General features: G+C 41.1%; 1 protein-coding gene across 1 annotated transcript in view; it reads right to left on the bottom strand.

Moving 5' to 3' along the window:
* The window catches only part of LOC141462758 (ephrin type-B receptor 5), a 56773-nt gene extending 34670 nt beyond the window's left edge, over window positions 1-22103 (bottom strand). Inside the window, exons 1-4 of the mRNA XM_074144749.1 lie at window positions 22061-22103; window positions 19723-19941; window positions 9057-9121; window positions 4981-5677 (exon numbers count right to left, since the gene is read on the bottom strand). Coding sequence (XP_074000850.1) covers window positions 4981-5677; window positions 9057-9121; window positions 19723-19816 — 856 coding nt within the window. The 5' untranslated portion in view covers window positions 19817-19941; window positions 22061-22103. The remainder of the gene's footprint in view (window positions 1-4980; window positions 5678-9056; window positions 9122-19722; window positions 19942-22060) is intronic.
* Between the last annotated feature and the right edge of the window lie 267 nt (window positions 22104-22370).

Raw genomic sequence — 22370 nt, 5'->3', positions numbered from 1 at the left:
ATACTGAGTTTGTTCATTTTAAAGAAGAGAAGGCTGGAGAGGGGAAACTTACAGCTGGCATCAGCCACCTAATGGGAGGATATGAAGAAGTTCTAGGCACTAGGTGATAGAACATGAGACAACAGACACAAGTTTTAATAATCTCTTATTACAATCTCCTTCTCTACAGGAAAAAGAAATTTCACCATGGATGCTGTCAAACATTGGAACAGTTGCCCATGGACATACTGGAATCTTCATCTTTAGGAATAATGAAAACTAGACTAGAATAGACCTTGAGTGACCTAACCCAATTTGGTCCTGCTTTGAGCATGGGGTTGGAGCAGATAACTTCCACAGGTCCCTGCAATGTAAATTTTTCTATGGTTTTAAAAGAAGCATCCTTAAGTGCTTAAAATTTGAGAAAAGCTTATTGTGCTTTTTTTTTTTTGCTAATAGTAAATTCATATTTTTAGCAGACTACTGAAGCTTATGAGTTAACATAAATCTTAACATTTTCTTAGCCTCACACAGTAAATAAAGTTTATCCAAGCTGGTGAGGAAGGGCATCTTTTAATAATGCAAAAATAATAATGCAATATTCTTCCAAAATGAGCCCGCAACTGTGTGCACAGTTACTAGCTCCTGTAGTTATCAGTAATACAGATGTGATACCTTCTGCTATCAGAAGGACTACATATGGTCACCGGACACGGGCAATTTTATGGAATCCTCTTCTCCATCTGACTTCTTTGTACACCCTTGCATCCTACAGAAGAGCCAATTACAGCTACTAAAGACGACAGGCAGAGCTTTTGCTGCCTTAATACTCTCAGAAACATTCAGAGAAAGAAGAGAGGAGAAGTAGCTGTGTGGTGGGTTAACCTTGGTAAACAGCCAAATGCCCATCCAGCCACTCTCTCACTCCCCCTCCTCAGCAAGAGATACGGAGAAAATAGGATGAGAAAGCACGTGGGTAGAGATAAAGACAGGGAGATTGCTTACCAATCACTATTACAGGCAAAACAGACTTGGCTTGGGGAAAATTAATTTAACTTATTACTGATTAAAACAGATTTGGATAATAAGAAAATAAAACCAAACATCAAAACAACACCTTTTCGCCCCCCTCTCCCAAGCTCAACTCAACTCTTTTCACTCCAAACACTTCTACTCCACCAAAGCATCACAAAGTAGGCTACTGGGTGAGCAATTTCCCTCTGTCATTCCTTCCCTCTCACTTCTTCCCTACCCCAGTGTGGGCTCTCCATGAGCCACAGTCCCTTCAGAAAATAGCCACCTGCTCTGGCTGGGATCCTCCACAGGCTGCAGTGTGAATATCTGCTCCAGTGTCAGGAGTACCTCCCCTCTTCCTTCTCTGACCTTTGTGTTCCCTCTGCTATTTCTCACTCCGTTTGTTCCCTTTCCACGGCTGGTGGTTTTTGCCCCTTCTTAAATATGTTTGTACAGAGGTGCCACACACAGCTAATGGGCTCAGCTCTGTCCTGTGGTGGTTTTGTTGCTGAGCTGTCCGGAAAAAGCTATGTCTGGCATGGGATAGCCCCTGCCCTCTTGCCACAGAGGCCACCCCGTCAGACTCTCCACTACCAGAACTTTGCCTTGTAAACCAAATACACTATGATACCCAACAAGGAGATCAGCAGTCCAAGTCCAACAAGGGGACTTCAACAAGGATGGAAAGACCTGCCCCCAAATTCATGATTGAAATAGTTCCCTCCACTCTATCCTTTTCTAAGTATGGTTCCATCGATGTTTTTCTCTTATAGTCCCATGATCTTCCTCAGACATCAAAACTGGACAAAGGGAGAAGAGTCAGTCCTCTGAGTTATAGAAACAGCTGGTGGGTAGCTGGAGGGTAATTGCAGATGTAGGGGTATAAAGATATAGTAATGCCATGTTTTCAGCATTGTGGGACAAAAATCATATTGGATACTGCTATGGGACTGAGCAGAAAAACAGTCATGGAACTTGATTGGCAGAAATGACTTGGAATTCGTTTGCATTTGGACTTGAAAGGAAAAACAGATAAATTCTGTATTATTAAATTAATAGTTCTATTTCATTGATTTTTCAAGCTAAGAGTTCACTTTACTTCTTCATTTGGAAGTCTGCTTAGCACTTTATCAAGTAGTCATTTCTCTTTTCTTTTTTCTCCACATTGTCATTTTTGAAATATTTTTAAAAATTTCTCAGTCATGAATTCTAAGTATTATCTTCAAAAGCATCTGGTAACTTAAATCCCATGTGACTTTTAGCAAGAAAGGCGATGATAAGCAGTGAGCACTGAATCCCAAGAAACACATTGTATTGTAAAATGGTTTGTCGGGATGGAATCCGGGAACAACCGTTTTCGATAATGGATCTGTTCATCTGAGAAAAGACCTAGTAGAACAGCCGATCAGTCCAGAATTTCGGGAATCAGTAGCATAGGATGGCGTGATTACCCAGAACTTTTCATTTCTGGCCTTCTACACAGAAAAACACTTTGAGTTGCAGGAAACCTTGCAAGGCAGGGTACCCTGTGTGTATGCATCTACAGAAAGAAAAAGGAGCTATGGTCCCAAACTCCTTTCTGAATGTTCAGCATGAGATACTTTACTTGGATAAAGTCACAAGTGAATCCCACACACACCACATCCCACATCACGTAAAGGGCTTACTAAAGGATGTTGTTTCATTCTTCTATTTAACTGGAGAAGATGGCCATATAGTAAGAAACAGCAGGTAGTCTTATGAAACTAATGAAAGAAAATATCTTAACTTATGATAGGGGGCAGGAAAAAAAAATGGCTTGCTATCTGTCTGCTCAGAATGGTTCTTGTCAGATTCTTTGTTAAAAATAAAGAGGTAACAGCTGGTCCAGGAAGGACTCCACAGGCTTCCATATGGTGAGGGGGAAGGCAATGCCCACACACTCTTCTACTGAAGTATAAGAAGGAAAATTGCTTCTCCTTCCTGTCCTTGGTTCATTCTTCGGTCTTAATAATAGGAACTCTACAGGATCATCATTAGAAAATGGCCCTTGGCCTATTGCTTTCGTTCTGTATTTCATCTAGAAGACTCTAGCATCTCTATCACAGTGTACTTATGTTCTTAGGAAGGGAGAACATACAGAGAAGTCCTGGAAAGGACTCTACATAAAGAAACACCAAGCAAGGGACAAACTACAGCAGCTGAACATGTTGCCACTCTGACAGGACAGAAACATATTGTTAGCAGGAGAAGAAATCATGAATGGTGATCAAGCCAGAGGAGTTTACGAGAAACATGAGGAGGAAAAATACCTTCTTAACATTAAGGTTCACTATTTGGTTGTCTTTGTCTGTTCTATGCTGCTCATGGAATCTCAGGAAGCAAACGATGGGAACAGTGTTTTGTAGTTTGATAGACTGTCATTATTTCAGTTATTCCTTAAAATATTTACCATTTTCATCTATCTCCAGCTTCTGTGATATTGGGGCTGCAAAGGTGTTGTCAGCTTTCATTGAACACTTCAAAAAACGGAAGACAGATTTTTTAAAAATCCCTATTTTATTTGCCAAGCCTAATTTCCGTATTTTTTTGGGTGCTTAACACACTATCTGATACTAAATTATTGACTGGCTGTTTACCTGGATTGTGAACTAGCCATGCTACTGATGTAGACAACAGAGCTAATGCCGTATAGAGCTCCTCTATGTCCGCCAGAGCTTTCTGTCTCAGGAGCAACTCTATATCAATGTAGTTACATTTCCTTCAGGGTAAGCAGGATAAAAAGGTGCACACATTTTAATCATTCTCAAAGCTTAAAAAAATAAAAAGCACTTATCAATTTTAATTTATTTGTAAGTCTTCTACACAATGAACTGTACTTTTAAAAAGTTATTTTGCATGACCCCAATCACTCCATGAAACAGGAATTTAAGGTAACGTATTGACAACCATTAACTATCCACTGCATTTGCACTTAATGTTAACCACAACATTTGCACCCTCAACGTCCCAGTTGGACTCCTATTTGCATAAATTACAATCCGACTTTAAAATTGTGTCTGCAGCCAAAACTGGGTTCCACATTACATTTAATTTTTTAGAGTACTATGTGTGGTGCAACAACACTTTACATTGCTGAGAGATCTTGAGTAGACACATATTAAAACCAAGGAAGCACCAGAATAACACTACACACAAAATTATATAACCAACATAAGCAGCTTGGTCTAATGAACTGTCTTAAGCTTGAGATAGGAACACAGTCATGACATTCGACTGGGTGTTCAGACTTGGTCAGATTTTGGCCCAATACCATTATTGGGTGGTAAGTAATTTATTCTACTGCCTCCTGCAAACATATCACAGAAAATACCATGGGGCCCGGGGCAGAGAGCACACTAGAGGTAATGATAATACCATTACAACTGTTTATTCTTATTTAGCCAGGCTCACAGATCCCTGCTGCATGTTCGCTGTCTCATGACCAGGCTGCTGCCATTTCCCCTTTCTTTTTTTTTTTTAATCACTACTTCCAAGAACACTAGCAAAAGGGTCCAAACTAGTTAGGATTGAGTAATAGTATTGAGTACTATTGAGTAATAGGATTGTAGCTAATACACTAGAGTGTATTAGCTCTGGGCTCAGCTCCGCTCCATGTGGCATCACTCCTCTAACACTGTTGCCTCTTTGTAAAGTGGAACTATGTTAGATCTGGCCAGTTACAACTCCTGCTAATTCTGTATATGTAGCCTAACAGGCTGTGTCTGGTCGCAGCTTGAACTAAGGCCAGAGTGGAGTTTCCAACTATGTTCTTAGCACCAAGAAGTGGTTGCTCCAAATCCAGTCTGAGGTGCTAAAAGTGTCAGAAGAGGTTGCTAGTAAACGTTGTCTGTGAGAAATTAGTTCACCTCCTAGCTTTGTGAACTTTTGGTAAATGCCAAATATTACCAATACAGAGAATCAACAAAGAAATGGCTGCCTAAGGGGTGGGGAAAAAGGGACTCTCACCTTGGCAGGCTCGTTCATCATCAACCGCCTGGTAGCCAGCCTTGCAGGTACATCGTCCAATGGCCACCATCCACTCCCCTTCTCCATTGCAGTGCAACCGAACACCTGAAGACCCGGTCATGCTTGTCTCTTCAGCATTTGGTACACATGTCCCTGGTGACTCCACCAGTGAGGTCCTCTCCCCTCCAGCAAAAGTTTCAGGGAAGGAGGCAAATCCTTTCACCACAGCTGGGCACTTGTAGAAAAAGACTTGGACTGCCACCAGAGACATGCAGGCTCCTGAGTCCTGGAAGGCCAGATAGAAGCCATGCTTGGTGAGTGGCCCAAAGCTACGTACTTTAACATTCATCTTCACCACCTTCCCAGTGCTGTCCACCTGGGAAAAGCTTTCATCAGCTGCAATAGTATCCACTTTGGTCCAGGGACCCTCACGCCACTCTGGCAGTTCCTGAGAGGCTATGTCAGCCTCTGACTGGTGGTAGTAGAGCGTGAAAGTCTCCTTGCAAGAAGAGGCTACAGTGCGCATGCTGGCACAGTCTCTCACTGAGAAACGGAGGCGGACATGGACTCGGTGGGCTCCGCGTCGCTCTATGAAGTGAGTTCGCAACCAGTTATTCTGACCTGGTTCAGCCACGTTACAGACTTCAAAGGTTCGGATCAGGCGCTTCTTGTCATCCAGGACACTAACCTCATCCCACTATAATGGATATAAGGGAGAGAAAAGGAAGAAGAAATAGTAAAAAAAAATAGGAATTCAGTGTTCAACTGCAATAAAAATGTAGGACAGGCCTTCTTCTTCCCCTTGCCACATCTATGACAAAATTTGAACCTGCTGAAGGCATGTGCAGCACAGCACTCCAGACAGGACGAAGTATGACCCTGTAAAGAAGAGCTGCTGAAGCTTGCAAGTAAGAAATGTTGTGACAAAAAACATAATTCATGCAAACCTCTCACATGGCACTGAGAATCTTAAAATCAGAGTCACGCTTTCTTCCATCCTATTTCCCCATCTCTTATCTCCAGAGACAAGATGCATAACACAAATGAGACAGACAAACAAGACACTGTTCTTTGGAGAAAACATTAAAGCAGAAGTCTCTTCTACCCAACTTTATTGCAGTTGGAGCTGTGCTCTGCCACCTCTGATGCACACAAGGCAACTCAGCATGGCCATTATGGGGTCAGGTCCAGGATCTGTTCTGTGCCAGGAAGAAGCACAAAGGAGGGACAAGGAGGGGTGGAAGCAGGTTACTGCATGAAGGTGTAAGAGAAACTTCTCCCTACCCTCTCAACTAGATTTACAGAATAGGTAAGACCTTGTCCTTATCAGAGATTTCACCTTCCCAGACATCAACTGGGAATATCATGCCACTGTGACAAGCAAGTCTGAGAAGTTGCTGAAGTTTGGGCAAGGAAACTTCTTGTCACAAGTACTCAGTGAGCCAACTAGGAAAGCTGCCCTCCTAGACTTGCTATTTGTGAATGGAGAAGGACTTATAGGAGATATGATGGTAGGCAGCTGTCTTGGCCACAGTGATCACAAAATGGTTGAGTTTAAAGTTTTCAGTGACATAAGAAAAAAGGACAGCAGAGTTTCTATTCTGAACTTCAAGAGAGCAAACTTTAAGATATTCGGGGAGCTACTTAGTAGTGTGTCCTGGGAATCAGCTTTTGAGGGATTAGGAGTCCATAAGTGCTCTTCAGTTTTTAAGAATCACCTTTACAAGCACAGGAGCAGGCAATTCCAGCATGCTGAAAGTCAACCAAGTGGGGCAGAAGACCATCTTGGCTGAACGGGGAACTTCTTGTGGAGCTCAAAAGGAAAAAGAAATTGTATGATCTCTGGAAGTGAGGTCAGGAATCGCAGGAAGATTACAGAGCTGTGGTTTGTATATGCAGGGAGAAGACATGAAAGGCCAAATCTCAATTTGAGTTGAAACTGGTCAGTGTTGTGTCAGACAGCAAGAAAGGCTTTTAAAATACATTAATAGCAAGAGGAGGTCTAAATAAAACACTGGCCAGATACATCTTCAAGATGGTCACTTGACTAATAATGAAGAAAAATCAGAGGCATTCAATACTTTTTTGGCCTCAGTTTTTAATAATATTGATACACTTCGGACTGTCCAGTCCCCTGAGTCAGAGGACCACAAATGCAGAACAGTGACATTCCATTTATGGGCACTAATATTTTAAGAAACCAGCTGCATCCGCTGAATGTTCACAAGTCCATGAGGCCTGATGGGATTCATTCCAGAGTACTGAGGGGGCCAGTGGATGTTACAGCAGGACCCCCCTCAGTCATCTACCAAAGGTCTCAGGAGTCTGGGGTGTCTTTCTGTTCACTGGAAGCTAGCCAATTTACAAGAAGGGTGTGAAGGAATATCCAGGAAACTACATATCTGTTGTCTAACCACAATACCTCTAAAAATTATGGAGAAAATCATACTGGGTGCTATTGAGAAGCATTTAAAGGACAATGCAATCATCAGGCACAGCCAACGTGGGTTCACAAAGGGAAAGTCCTGTCTAGCTAACTTGATATTCTTTGATGATAAAGTCACTTGCCTAGTGGGTGAAGGGAAGGCAATAGATGTATATTTTCTGGATTTCAGTAAGGCTGCTAATACTGTCCCTCATAGCATCCTTCTGGACAAGCTATCCTACTGTGGAATGAGCAGGTACACGATGCACTGTATGAAGAACTGGCTGAAGGGCAGGGCTCAAAGGGTTGTAGTGAATGGGGCTACGTCTGGCTGGCGACCAGTCACCAGTGGCATTCCTCAGGGTTCAGTTCTAGGGCCAGTTCTGTTCAGTATTTTTATCTGGATGCAGGAGTTGAATGCACCATTAGCAAGTTTGCTGATGATACCAAACTGGGAGGTACTGTTGACTCTCTTGAGGGACAAGAGGCCTTGCAGAAGGTTCTAGATAGATTGGAGCACTGGGCAATCATCAGTGGCTGAAACTTAACAAGAATGAATGTTAGATTCTGCACCTGGGATGGAGAAAAGCCAGACAAAAGTATAAATTGGAAGGGACGTGGCTGTAGAGCAGCCCTGCAGAAAGGGATCTGGGGGTGCTGGCTGACAGCAGGCTCAACAGGAGCCAGCAGCGTGCCCTGGCAGTCAAGAGGGCAAACGGCATCCTGGGGTGCATCAAACACAGCATCACCAGCCGGTCAAAAGAGGTGATCATCCCACTGTCTACAGCGTTGGTGCAGCCTCATCTTGAGTACTGTGTGCAGTTCTGGACCCCACAATTTAAGAAGGATGGTAAGGTCCTTGAATACCTCCAGAGGAGGGTAGCAAAGCTGGTGAAAGGGCTGAAGGAATATTCTATGAGGAGTGGCCAAGGACACTGGATTTGTCTAGTTTGGAGAAAAGGAGTCTGAGGGGCAACCTCATTGCTCTGTACAGCTTCCCAGGGAGGGGAAGTGGAGAGGGCGGTGGTGATCTCTTCTCCCTGTGGGAGATAAGACATTTGGGAATGTTTCAAAGCTGCATCAGGGGAGGTTCAGAATTGAAATTAGGAAGCATTTTTTTACTGAGAGGGTCTTCAAACACTGGAACAGGCTTCCTAGAGGCAGTCGATGCCCCAAGCCTGTCAGTGTTGGAAGAGGCATTTGGACAATGCCCTTAATAACATGCTTTAACTTTTGGTCAGCCCTGAATTGGTCAGGCAGTTGGACCAGATGATCATTGTAGGTCCCTTTCAACTGAAATATTCTATTCTATTCTATTCTATTCTATTCTATTCTATTCTATTCTATTTAGTCTGTGTGAAAGAATGGCAGGAGACCTCATGAGTATTTCTGAAAGAGGGTGGAAGGAACAGGGTAAGGATGTGGCAATAGTATCCCAGAGATACTAGAGATCCCAGATATAGATCCCAGATATAGACAGTAATCCCTCTCTTACCAATCTGGATTTGTACACCATACCATGTTCAAATTGTTCACACATACAACATCCATAAAACAAATCTCACTGGTTCCAGTTTCCCTTTCTTCATCAGATGCATATATGCCTTCCCAGCAGAGGTGCAGTTAAGAAGAGGACATGGGAAATGCTTACCCCATCAGAAGGGTGGGTCGTCCAGCCAATCTCTGAGGTCTCTCCAGTTGTATCCAGAAGTATTTCTGTTTGTATTTAAAAAACATAAATTAAAAAAGAACGTGTTTTGTGCTTTTCCAAGTCAGACTAAAATCTCATCTGTCCCTCACAAGATTGTCTCTGAAAAAAAACAACACCCAAACACATCTTGTAGAGGGCTTTCACACATTCAGAATATACACTCATGTTCTGAGATTAAGTTTGACAGGCTATGTCCATACTAGTAAATTAAGCAGGACCAAGACAGGCACAGAGGACCTGGGCACATAATCATGCTAACTCATGGTTAGCAAGTTGCTTGGGAATATTCTGGCCAGACAAAAAAGTTCCCAAGGCAAAGTGTAAGCACACTGACAGCATGGAGCGGAGCTATCATAATAAGCACTACAGATGAGGCCACTCTCTTTTTGGAAAGGAAAGGGTGGGACAGAGACATGAGTTATATGAATGCATGCTAGTCTCCTCAGGACCATGGCTGCCCATTTTATTTGCAGGTGTAAATGTGGGCACAAGGCCAAGACACTTTTGTTTTTAGCTCTGGAACTAAATTTCTGCGGGAGTTTAAGATGATGACTCAGTTGATCCTGTGATGGATTCACTTTGTTCTGGAGCTAGGCATTAGGCTGCAAGTCCATGTACAAGTCCCAGTTTTATCAGAAAATCAGTATTAAATAGTGTCTTGCATTATACTGCTCAGGAGCAGGCAGGGTACATGCCGACCTTCACAATTCCCACAACTAGTCTGCATTTCCATTGTTATTGAATCTACCACTGGAGACAGGTACTAGACTTGACTGTTGTTATTCTCTGTTCAGGTACAAAGAAATACAGAAGAGATTGTGACAGTGCAAGCTACACACATAGTATTCTCCAGAAGTGAATGTCAAGGTCTGAGACTACCCTGGAAGTTACTGGTATGCAAGCATGTGCGTTTTTCTGTGTACATTTATAGTGAGGACATAGGGGAAGAAAAAGACTCCATCAGATAGGTATTTACATGTGTTGATACATACTGTAGAAATTTTTCTTTTTCTTAAATTCTGGGAAGTCAACGTCTTTTGTTTGCTTATTTTAATTTTCATTTTTCTATCTTGCTGCTTTGTTTAAAAAAAAGAAACAACATAAACAAACAGAAAAAATGAAAACTCAACAGGAATATCCAGCTCATTTACAAACAGGCTTAATTATTCCCCTTGCAAAAGTTTAATGATATGATAGTCCCATGTTTTACACAGGCGAGATCCTCAATAGTTTCTATTTCCAAATTATGGATTGCTGACTTCACTATCCCTATCAGCACTCCTGGGGATTCACTCCACGTTAACCAGCAGAAAGGAAAGACTAGACTCATCCTAAGGCAGACATGATCAAGTGAGCAAGTTTATCCAGACCTCAGGCTTCATAGATGTCCCCGGACCGATGTTCCCTATATTCCTACAGGAGATCATATATTTCTTAGACCTTCCTGAGCAGCCAGTGCAGTTTCTTGCTTCAAAAGCAGTGCAAAATACCTGGGCTGGCTTGCCAGAACTGGAAAGAGCTACTGGTTAGAGCTAAAGCACCACCCCACTAAAATTGCCTAACAAACTTCAGGAAGTGCTGAGCAGCTCAGTACTCAAGGATAGCCCAGCTCAGATGGCTCCTCTGAGTCGCAAAACATCTGTGAAAGGCCTATGCCTCCTTGAGGTTTAGTCTTCCCCTAGGCTGTCCTGGCAGCAGAGGGACTTGGCATTCCCCAATGCACATTACTGTCTCAGTTGCACAGTCTGGCACAGGGGTTGCATGCAGTCATGTCAGTACTTTGCCACTGGATTCTCAAACATGGCTTTGATATGCTGGAATAATACGCAAGATCATTTTTCAACAAAGAAAGAACTTTTTTTCTAATCAGGTCTGAGTCTCCCATTTACCAAAGTATAATGCAACTACCCCATGGAAACTCTAGGAGAAAATAAAATAGAGAAAAGTTAGTCGGGGCATGGAAAGCCAGATAAAAAGTGAGAAAGGAAAAAAGAGAGAAAATACAGAAGACTTACTTAGCAGCCTGGGCTCTGCCACCACTAGCAGGAAGCATATTCACCAGAGAGCAAGGTAATCTTTATCAAGCACATGAATATTTCACAGGAGAACAGATACAGGCAGCCCGAAGCAGACAGAATTGCCCCTCTCACAGTGAATATCTTAAGTCAGGAAGCAGCAGAAATATAAGGAAAGTAAACAAGAATGTTGTGTGCATAAATCTCATTTGATGACCTACCATCAAAAGTCCCTCACTACTTTTCTTTTTCTCTTTCTCCTACTGGCTTGAGTCAGATCCTCAATCACACTAGCTGTATGTACACTCATAAATCCAACAAGCTGTTAGATTTCTCTCTGATTCTGAGGACAAAAGGCACAGTATGGCTTATATTCACATGGCTAAAAACTCCAGTCCCAGAGAAGTGCATGGTTGCATCCAAACAATCTCTCAGGAATGGTCCTTGGTCAAGCCTAACCTATGACCTACGCACTGGTTAGGAGAAGGTTAGTTGGCATGGGTCAAACCCATGACTGTGCTTGTAATTTAACAGTATGAATGACTACATACCAGTGTACCAGTATAAGCCTTCACTCTGCTACTTTATTAGTACTGATGTAGACTTCCACATCGTCAGTGTGCTGAGCCAGACCAGTATTCTGCTGCTCTTCAGGGCAGATAGCAATGGTCTGTTCAGCTGAATTTACCTACCTGAAAGAAAAATGGCTTACCCCCTTTCTATCTTGCTCAAAATCAAGGGTATTGCAATATCAGATCAGAACCCAGGCCCAGGACAGTCTGTGATCCTACTAGAGACAATACTTACTGAGATGACCACAGAGTACCAGCAGAACGATATTCCACTATGGATTAAAAATGAGGAATACTTAAGGTATCTGAGCAATCTGAAGGCTTTTAAACACACAAAATTATAACAATTCTGCTTCGACTTCTGCTTTAATCTTACATTTTTGAAGAATGAGATTCCAGTTTCTTAAGACTGCAATTATAGTACAAAGAAGAGAAAAATAGCTGATGAGAGATTCTCCTGTACTTCTCTTCCCTAAACTAAAAAAACCCATCATTTTTTATTGCAGAGTCAAATTAATTCATTACACTCTTCTTAAAACAAAATTCAGAATTAACTACACCCTTGTTTCAATGTCCTCTGTTCTTGCAGGCCAGAAAGGGTGAAAAAACCCCCCGAAGTCTTATGCTAGTACCACCCTATACCTATGCCACAAACCAATCTCTTGGGCTGCACCATACTATAATGTCAACATCAGGACCAATTGGGCAGATGGGAATTGGGAAGTTGCTATTACAGATCAGGCTGTTCAGAATAGATATGTTACTGATTTTCAGATTTTGGTTAGCCTATACTTTCAAGGACAACAGTTTAGCGCTTATGTTACAAGCAAAATGCTCCCCTGATGCAAGAGGATGACAATTCAATCAAAGATGATTGACCGTTGGACAAACATCCTGAAGGCAGAGATGGCCTAACAGCTTTCTGGATTGAAGAACACTTGTCCTCAGTGTCTTAACAGTGGAATGGTGCAAGAGGGAATTATACAACCCAAGTCTAGGCAAACTACAGCCACTGAGAAGAAAGCTGATCCTGAGAAGACAGCAAAAGAATCCTTTTACCTGTGGGATGAGAAGCTGGTGCTAAGAATGACCAGACAATAGAATCACAAAATGAAACAAGCTGGAAGGGAGGTATAGAGGTCATCTTGATCAACACCCCTCTGAAGACCATGCTAAATTACAGTAGGTTGCTCAAGGCTTTGTCCAGCTGAATTCTGAATACATCCAATTGTACACATACATTGGTAGCTAAGGCAAAGGGCACTAGGGTAAAAGGTAACATTCAGAGAGTTTGTTTTGCTATGCAGCTGAACGCCCCAAGCTGCAAAGCTCTCTGGCTTAACAGACTTTTTGAAAAGAACTGAAATATTACTCGGTTTATTCTGCCTTGTATGATCATGCACTGAACACGAACATGTAGGAAGACTACAAGGGCTGGAAAGAGAAAGAATTCTCTGGCCTTGTGCAAAAATATTGTTAGGGGTTGCCCAATTCAGTAACCTCACATAAGCAAGGCTGCTGCAGCTCCATATCCCCGGGTCCAACCAATAGCAAGGCTGAGTGGGTATTCCCAATAGGCACACACACAAATACATGTAGGCACTGCACATGTACAAATGGCCAGCCACGAAGATCAACACAGACAGAAACACTCACCAGTCATGCAAACAGAAATAGCACCACTAACGGCCTCATTCTGCTCCCCTTTCTGGATGGTCAGGATGAAGGTCTGTTAGTGGGAAATATATATGCATTTATATACAATACGAATGTGCCTGCAATAACTATTCTTAAACAATTCGGTCTCCAGTGGCTGACCTCTGGGTCTGCGGACTCCCCATTTGCTGGCACCTGTGCATATAAGAACCTGAAGCTTGTAGCCCCACTCCAGTTCCTAGTATTCAGACACCCTCACTCACTGATACATCCCTTCACACACACACAGGGGCACCTTATGGATCCTCTACTAACTGGTTTTAGGTCAGTAGCTGGCCCTGGATTCTTGTTCTCCTAGGTTGCTGGCACTTGGTCATGTGAGTCACTAAGGCCCTCAGCCAGTTGTAGTGCTGCCCCACTCCACTGAACCCCACTTACACATAGAGGCACATGCTCAGCTACATGCACTATGAATCCCTCTAGTACTCAGCCTTAGACAATTAGCCTACCCAGGAGCTGGTCCTTGGATCATCCTGTCTACAGTTGCACAGAGATACACAATATACAGATAGGACCCTCAAAGAACCCCCAGAACTTATGGTTTCCCTAGTAGTTGGTCTGGACCTCCTGATCCCCTCAGAAGATAACTCCTACAGCTGTCTTGCTCATAGAGACAAAGACATACAAACAGCTGTCTCATTCATCCCCCTGACTCTGGTCTCTCCCTGGCTTCCCAACCCACTTACTCTACTAACCAGCTAGTCTGGCTTGGTATTTGCTACAGATCATAAACTCACTCATATAAGCGCACTCAGTCCAGTTGCTAGCATCACAGATGTGCAGATCCTATGACCTATGGTCAAACTTGAGTACCCGGCACTTGATTTTCATCCATTCCAGGCTCTCCAGTTGCTGGCAGCAGTGACACATGGGACCCTATGACCTGTGGTTCAACTCCAGTTGCTGGCATTTAAACATCCATATGCACACATACACACACAAAATAAAGCCCCCTTACCCAGGTAACTAGTGAAAAATTGAATTTAATAGGAAGATAGGATAGGCTGTGGTGATCAGGTGCAGATCAAGACCTGACAGGTGTACTGACCAGCAGCCTGTTTACACAACTGGTCCCTTATCTCTCTACTTTCTCACATTTGATCCTTCCCCAAACCACCTCGATCCCTTGCTTTCCCCACCTCTGCTTCCCCCCCTAAACAACTCACAGTAAGTTTTGCAGAAGCCCCAAATGATCTTCCCTACATCCCATAGTAAGTCCTGTGCCCCTGTTGGCAGTAACCCCCCTCAATCTGCAAGATGTTCCAGAGAGCACTTCCATTGACATATATTAATGGGTTCCATTCCTGCTCAATGGGCTGATCACGCTCCTGTGAGTGTGACCCAGAAGAGGCTGGGTGCACATTTCTCTATTAGGTTATTCGGGTTCCCCTGCCCTTCATTGTTCTTCTTTGCTCATTTGAGTGTGGGGAGAGGAGCCTTTTATCATGCAACTGAACAAATACATTTATATACGGGGGGCTATGGCTTGGAGATAGAATACACTGAAACCTTTGGGAAGCCTTAAATACACTAAAACTTCTTCCAAAACTAAACACCTACTGTGGTGAAGTAAATAATATATCAATGGCTAGTGGCATATGCAACTGTAACAATTACTTTATTTTTCAAGAATGAGTTGATGTGAAAGTGAAAATCCAAACAAAAATAGCCAAAAAATCCCACTTGTTCATTACTACTCAATACAAAGATTGCTGTTCATTTTTAACAAAAAATGTCTTCTTTGCAGTTCAGCTATGACTTAATATGAAAAAAAAAAACCCTACAGAATTATAAAATATGCCTTCTAACATAAGAGAATTTCTTGGATAAATCTGTATTGTGAAGTCACTCTGCAATGAATGTTCCTGTATTACTTCTGTACTCATATGCAATTAATAAAAAAAGCTATTTGGAGCTAATGGGATATGTATTTAGCGAGTTCCATGAAGTATAATGTTTTTTAACTATTTGCTATGTCAGAGCAAAACGCTGACACTATCAGAACGTTGAAGTTGTCATCCTCATGGAGGAATTTTCACACCCCAATCAGGAGTTATGTACCATCTGTGAAAGAGAGAAATTATAGCCAAATGATCCAAGATATGGAAATGCACAGCTATTTGCAAGGTAGCACAGCTTTTAAGCTTTATGAATAACTCTATTTTTCTCTTTAGCTCTCCTATTCTTTTGTTAAAGCTCTAGGGAAACTGCCAGGATTAGAATGTTGCACTAATTCCTCTGCTGATGTCAGGAAATGCAGACAAAAGGAAATTTAAAAAAAAGACATTAAATGCTTAGTTTCAACTTTGAATAAGCAATCAAATTAAATTATTATCTACAACTTTCCTAGTATTCCAATATAATATGTATTCTTTCACAGCTTAAGAGATTCATTCTGCAAACACCCACTGTTGAGTCTAGAAGTTATCCAACTGCCACTGACATCAAATGGGCTACTTTTGATGACAGTACAGCGCGATTGTTAAAATTTATCTGTTTTCTTGCTTATTTTTTTTTTCCATAAACATTAAAAAGTGAGCTTGGGTCTTCCAAGGTTTAAGTGAAGCATATACTGAAAGTCCCAGATACCTTATAAGAATGCTGTTCCTTTTTTTTGAAGTTTTAATTAACTTTGAATATAAACAGCGTTAGTTGCACCATGAATAGCCTCTACTGTCTTACTGGCCTCCAAGCAGCAAGAGCTAGCCTGCAGCTTGTGAACAGTTTCAACACAGGGCTATGGTACGTACCTGGGAATGGGGATGTCCTACCACAGGGACTACAGAGTAATCTATTATGGGAGAAAAAATTCAAGTGGAGCTGCTGAGACTGACCAATGGGATAATCCAGACACTCCTCCCTTTACAAACAAGCTGCACATCTGTGTCAGTCCCATTCAACTTCTGAATGTCTACAACAGAAGATACCTCTGCCCAGGGCTTTTCAAGCATATGGCAAAGATTTTGTCATGCAGGGAAGTGTCAGGAAAGAACTGGGAAGAACATAACAGAAAATTTTTGCTAGGATTTTAATAATTCATGTGAATCACAAGCAACTGAAGTAAAAAGTTAATTTTACTTTTTTTCCCCTCCTTAAGTAAAATAACATCCATTTAAATCTTTCTTTGTATATAATAAAACAAAAGGCAATGGTATTTTTTACTCTAAAGATTACCTTTGAGGAAAGTATTGTTTTCCTCCACTTCAAAGTCAAGCCAATTTGAGCAATCAATATATTATTTCCAATAACCCAAGATGACAACGAGTTAATAGAAAAGATAGGGGGGAAAAAATGAAATAAGAATGCCTGACCTCAAAACCTTTTTGCTTGCATATTCGCTTTTGCCAAGGAGACACTTTTAGTGCAAAAAGTTTCTACCAAAGCAGAAGAATTATCCTCTTTATCTTGATCTTCTGGAAGATATTCAGAAAGGCTGTCCAGCCATTCTGGAGGCTGGAGAGCTTGCTATAAAATAAATGCAGTCACTCACATGCAGAACACATCATTCCTTTGGAACATATTTAATGAGTTCTGCAAAATGAACTCTGCTTGTGTTTACAGCTGTAAACATTTATAACTCAGTCAAAGCAAAACCAATGTGCCACAAAAAATCTAAGTCTATGCCCTAGTAAGAGCTATTTCATTAGCAAGTTATCACTTGCTCTCAGCTATTTTGACTGTAGCTCATCAGGCATTCTTAAATTCTATGCTTCACTAACTTTTACAATCAGAAAGGTTCACCTACAAAAATGTTAAATTATGAACTGTAGACAGTAATTACATACATATATAGATACTCACAGAAATAAAATTTTTGTGCATTTCTTTACGTATTTTTGAAAAAAAGGAAAAAATCTATTTTTTCACCCAGCATATAGCTCAAAAATAATGCTCCTCAAACTTAAATCTCAAGAAGTCTTGCAGAGCCATAAACACTGGGAAATGAAATCTTAATGAAAACTTTTGCACAATCTTGTTTCCTTCTATAAAGCAAAAATAAATTTACAAATGTCTTCTGTTTCCAAAACAGTTTTCCCTCATTCTTCCCATGCAGTCTTTTTTTTTTCTGGAAAATTTTAGACAGACATGCTCATTGCTACTGAAATCAGTGCATGCAAATACTAGATTTGTATCAAATAAGTTCAGCCTAATGATTCTTTCTTATGTGTTAAAAACAACAACAACAATAACAACAAAAACATTTTCAAGTGCTTACAAGAACTTTAATTCTGAGTCATGAAGGGGTTTAAAGTCCCATTAGGTCCTGTAAAAGGGTACTGCATTCCTCATTTCTGAAAAGCATTCTGCATAAAAAGTATTTGCTCTCTTCATAATGCATAGAAAGATGGTTTGCATACTTTGGCTACTTTCTCTTTCTACAGTTTCTCCTTCTTTTCTGAACGATTTACATTAAGGTTTTATCAGTATTGTTTTTCCCCTGTTAGAAAATTTCAAACAAAGCTTAGTTTGAGACAAAAAGTGATTTACATTCAGACTGTTTAAATCTTAACTCATATGCCTGAGAAACACTTGAAAGAAAAATTACCTTGATTGATTTTCCCACTCAGTCAATCCTCTTCAGTAAGAGGCAAGACGTATTTTAGACACCATCTAAAACTTCTAAGAAGCCTTATAAAAGCTAAAGACCAAACTGAATACTCCCTATATTTTTCAACTTAAATCTGAAACATGAAGTTCAAGTTTCTACTACATACGAGTCAACAAAATAGCCATGGGCCTTTTTTCTTCCTTACGGATAACTCTGTAGTAAATAAAACAAAGTTTTCTGTATAGTTATCATCAGACTTTCCTTCCCTAATGCATAATTCCTCTTTGTCTTTCCACCACAACAAAAATACTTACCTCTGAGATGTAAATTAGCTTCGGAGTGCAATCCTAGGACCATGTAGTACAGTCACAAAGCAAGCTGCTGACTCCCCTGACTCTGAATTGAGGGTTGAAATTCAGCTCAGGGGCAACTTTACTGCTTCATCTCCATAGTAAGAATTTTACTGTTCTATTTTAAACCAGGCAATTCAACCATGAGATCTATGAAGCTGTATCACACAGTGTTTTCTAAATTCTTTTATCCCTACAAACTTACAGGAGCGATCACTGAATTCCAAAAATGTAAGTTCCTCCAGGCATCACTAAGTTACTTCATATTTGCAGAGAATGGCCATTTTCTCTCCCTTTTTCTGTCTCAGTTCCTCTACCAGTTACACTAAGGAATAACATTGTTCTTTGTAAAATCATTTTAAAATCAGCAATTAAAAGTTTCAGAGATTTAAGAATTTGTATTATAATCTTACATCAATTATTTGCTCTCTAAACTCTCTCCCACTGCATTCCCCCTCCTATTAAGAGAAGGGATGCTTTAACAAGCTTTCCTCTTCACTATTAATAAGAAAAAAAACCAATATTTTTTTCTTCCCAATCTCCACCCTCTTTTTCTTAGATGTCACTTTATTGACCTTTCCCTTACTCTATGTCTTTCCTTCCTTTCCTCCCTTTTCCTTCCTTTTCCTCCCCTTTTCCTCCTCTCTCCCTCCACTCCTTTATCAGAGGCTTTCACCTATGCAAGAGATGAACATTCATCACAAAGCAGTGCGGTTCATTGAGCACATGTAGCTGCAAGGATATTTCTTGGAACAAACAAGAGGCTTGTTTACAATACCTCTGCCCTTCTCTGACTCCCTCCCATAGCTCTCATTTTAGCTCCTGCTCTCATCACCCTCCCTCCTAAAATCTGTTCTTTCTTCTCCCATTTTCTGGGCCCCTCTTTTCCCCTGACCATCATTTCTCTATCCTGCCTTCACTGCTCTCTCCCTCCTCCTCTGCTGACTGAACACAACTGCCTCTTCTTGTTAATGCAAAGCATTCGCTCCATATCTATTATACGAGGCAAGTTGTTCAGGCGGCAGAGACAAAAATTCCTGATTTCAGCCCACTGTTTCACAAAACAAACAGTGTGCAAGAACAGGAACACAAGAATCAAATACGTGCAAAGCATAAACAAGGATCTTGTTCCCCAGGCAAAAAAAATATTCTTTGAGACTGTCACTTCTGAGGTAGCTAGTAGAAATGTTCATTAATGGCCCTTCATAAGAAGCTTTGCCCATCCCACTAGAAACATTATCTTTTTACATCTCATGAGATAGTGATCAACCTTCAAATAGAAAAGACATGCTCAATGCCCATCTGGACTAGTATATGCATACCGGAGAACATACTCTCTTTTTTTTTTTTTCTGTCTAGAGAAAACTTTGTTAAGTTGTTGCATTATATAAAATCTCTTCTTACCTTCTAGCGAGGTGACTAGATGAAAGCAGCAGACCATCCAGAGCCAAGCCATTCCTGCTGCTCCTCTTCCACTGATGCCAGCATTAGAATCCATGAAGATTCTCTGTAGATACCACCATCTCCAAAAACCACACACCACTCCCTTGAAATGGTCACAGATTTCTCAGAGTGTTTTAGTATCTTCCAAAATCAAAGCACAGACACCTTCATGGACAAACACTGGTTAAGAAAAAACAGAAGGTGGAAACAAAAATCAGGTCACAATAACACAGGACTGACAGTTTTTATACACCACCTCCATCATTTACTACTTCAGAGATATAGGAGAAAAAGAGTAGCACAGACCTAGTATTTACCATATACCCACACCTTCCACCCCCAAGACTTCAGTCCCAGTTGTTTTCTACCCTGTGTACACACAGATTTTTGAGATTTTGATGGCATCAGTGAGAGTGGGGTTCCCAGATCAACGTTAATCTGTCCCACAATATAGGCTGCAGTCTTACTTAAGTCCTGACCCTTTGCATCTTTGGCAATGGCTCTTGGAAGGTGTCCATTCCATTTCCCCTGTATGCTTTCCAAATTCTGTCTCTTACAATTTACACTTCGCCTTTTCAGAACTCTGCAGGGCAGTAGCCATGACAGGACAGTTATTGCTGTTTCTGACAATACAATCTGCATGGCTGACGGACTTATAACTGCATTTCAGTTGCAGGCATTTGAGCATATGACTGTAAAACGCTATCGAAGCTGGACAGCATTTTTCCCATTAATATGTCATAGGTGGGGAAGCAAAGGTTGTGATATTTAAGGTCAAATAGGGAGCCTGCATTACAGCCAGAAAAAGCACTCAAGTCCAAATTTATTATCTTGAATGTGAGCACATCCAAACAAAACCAAACAAAACTTCACCATCACCATTAAGAACCTGACATAAAGGCTTATCTCACAGTCAGGAAGCAGCATGTGGCCTAATCCAGCACTGCATTAGATCAATCCAGCACAATAATTTTGCTAAGCAAGTTATTTCTGGCTCCATCTGCCCAATTCTCAGCCCACCAGAGAAACATCATGGCAATGTGTAGGTTACATGCAAAAAGCCAGTATGTTTTGTTTCTTTAGGTGCTCTTTGCACTGAGCCTTGAAAACACTTCAAAGTCTTCAGTGATACAGTGAAGCGTGGCTAAAGAGAAAGAAAAATGTCTCAGGCAATATATAGAAATGGCTCAGTAACTTGGCTGAAATAGGATAGAGAAGAGTTGTAATTAAAAGGGGCAGCCTCACTGCAATTATCTGAAAATCTAGCAATGGGGGATTTGAGCAAGTTCGGCACAGCACAGAAAAAAGCAGCCTGGGGAGTATGAGAAAAGGCAATGGAATACAATTTGATTTGCCTTACTAAAGAGGGGGAGAAATTACCAGACAGAATGGAATAGTTCCCTCTTACACTGCCCTTAATGAGAATCCAGGGCACCAGACATAGATGAACCAAAGGCACCCTGGGCATCACTGAAACGTTAAGGAAACTTATGTTACTTAAGGGACCTCCAGAAGAAGCAATAACTTTGATTCATGATTCATGAGGAAAGAGAAAAATAAAATCAGTGAAGTATAACTGAGGAAAAATGAAGCTTAAATGGGAGGATGGATATAATTCAGGTACTACATATTATTTTATGAAGCACAGGAGAAAAACATCACTGGATGAAACTGTGAAAAGGAGAATATTCGAGGCAGAATGATCAGAAGCCCCTTCTTTACAGAAAGAACTATGCAAGCACATAGTAGTGTTCTCCAGGAACAGGGCTGAAGACTACTGTCTGAGACTGGTACACCAGAATCAAGCCCGAATGACTCTTCTACATGGAGATACAAATGCTCAGCATTTGTACTGCCAGTCAATCTATAACATGGTAACATCTAAAATCCTTTTTTTTACACCACCCAACTCTTGAGAGATGTGGACTTTTAAACGTTCATTTTGAAGGCAAACAAATACAGAAACAGAGGTCAAATAAACCAAAGAAAACTTTCATTTCAGTCAATGAGATTGCATTCATTTACAGAAGGTTTGAAAACAGCCCACAATTCAGGCCTCCTCAATGTCACATAACTTCTGAGTGGCAGAGCAGGAAACAGAACCCAAATATGCTCTGGCTGCTTGGCTTTACTAGGTAACAGGTAAAGAGGAAATCAGTGTGTTACCACAAAATAGATAGAACTGAAAAAAACCCGCCACCAAGAACCAGACACAAAATCATTTCTGACTCCAAGGAAACTAATTGTTCTCCTTCACTCCCTACCTGCACAACTCTCTTACAACATCTGTTCAGCTTACCCTGGCAGACCCTGTATCCCAGGAAAGTTGCACCGCTCTCCATGAGGCGCCATACAGCCTTTGTCTGGATTAAATGGGAAAATTATTTTCCCCTGAATTAAATTGTGGTTAAACCAAAAAGCTGGTTTTGATTTAGCAGTTTAAAAAGGTAAATCTGTCTTTTTTTTTTTTTCATTCTGCCTCTTCCACACCTCAATGAAAAATGCTTACTCCACAATGAAGGATAGAGGATAACATTATGGAAGCTTTTAAGGGAGAGTAGGAGGGAAGCACTAGCCTCTCTGAATTAAAGAGTACCAAGCCCCTAAAT

The sequence above is a fragment of the Numenius arquata genome, chromosome 1 (genome assembly GCF_964106895.1).
Source record: "Numenius arquata chromosome 1, bNumArq3.hap1.1, whole genome shotgun sequence".
Classification (NCBI taxonomy): domain Eukaryota; kingdom Metazoa; phylum Chordata; class Aves; order Charadriiformes; family Scolopacidae; genus Numenius; species Numenius arquata.
Note: the sequence above shows the minus strand (reverse complement) of the source record. Positions and strands in the feature narration are given on the sequence as shown.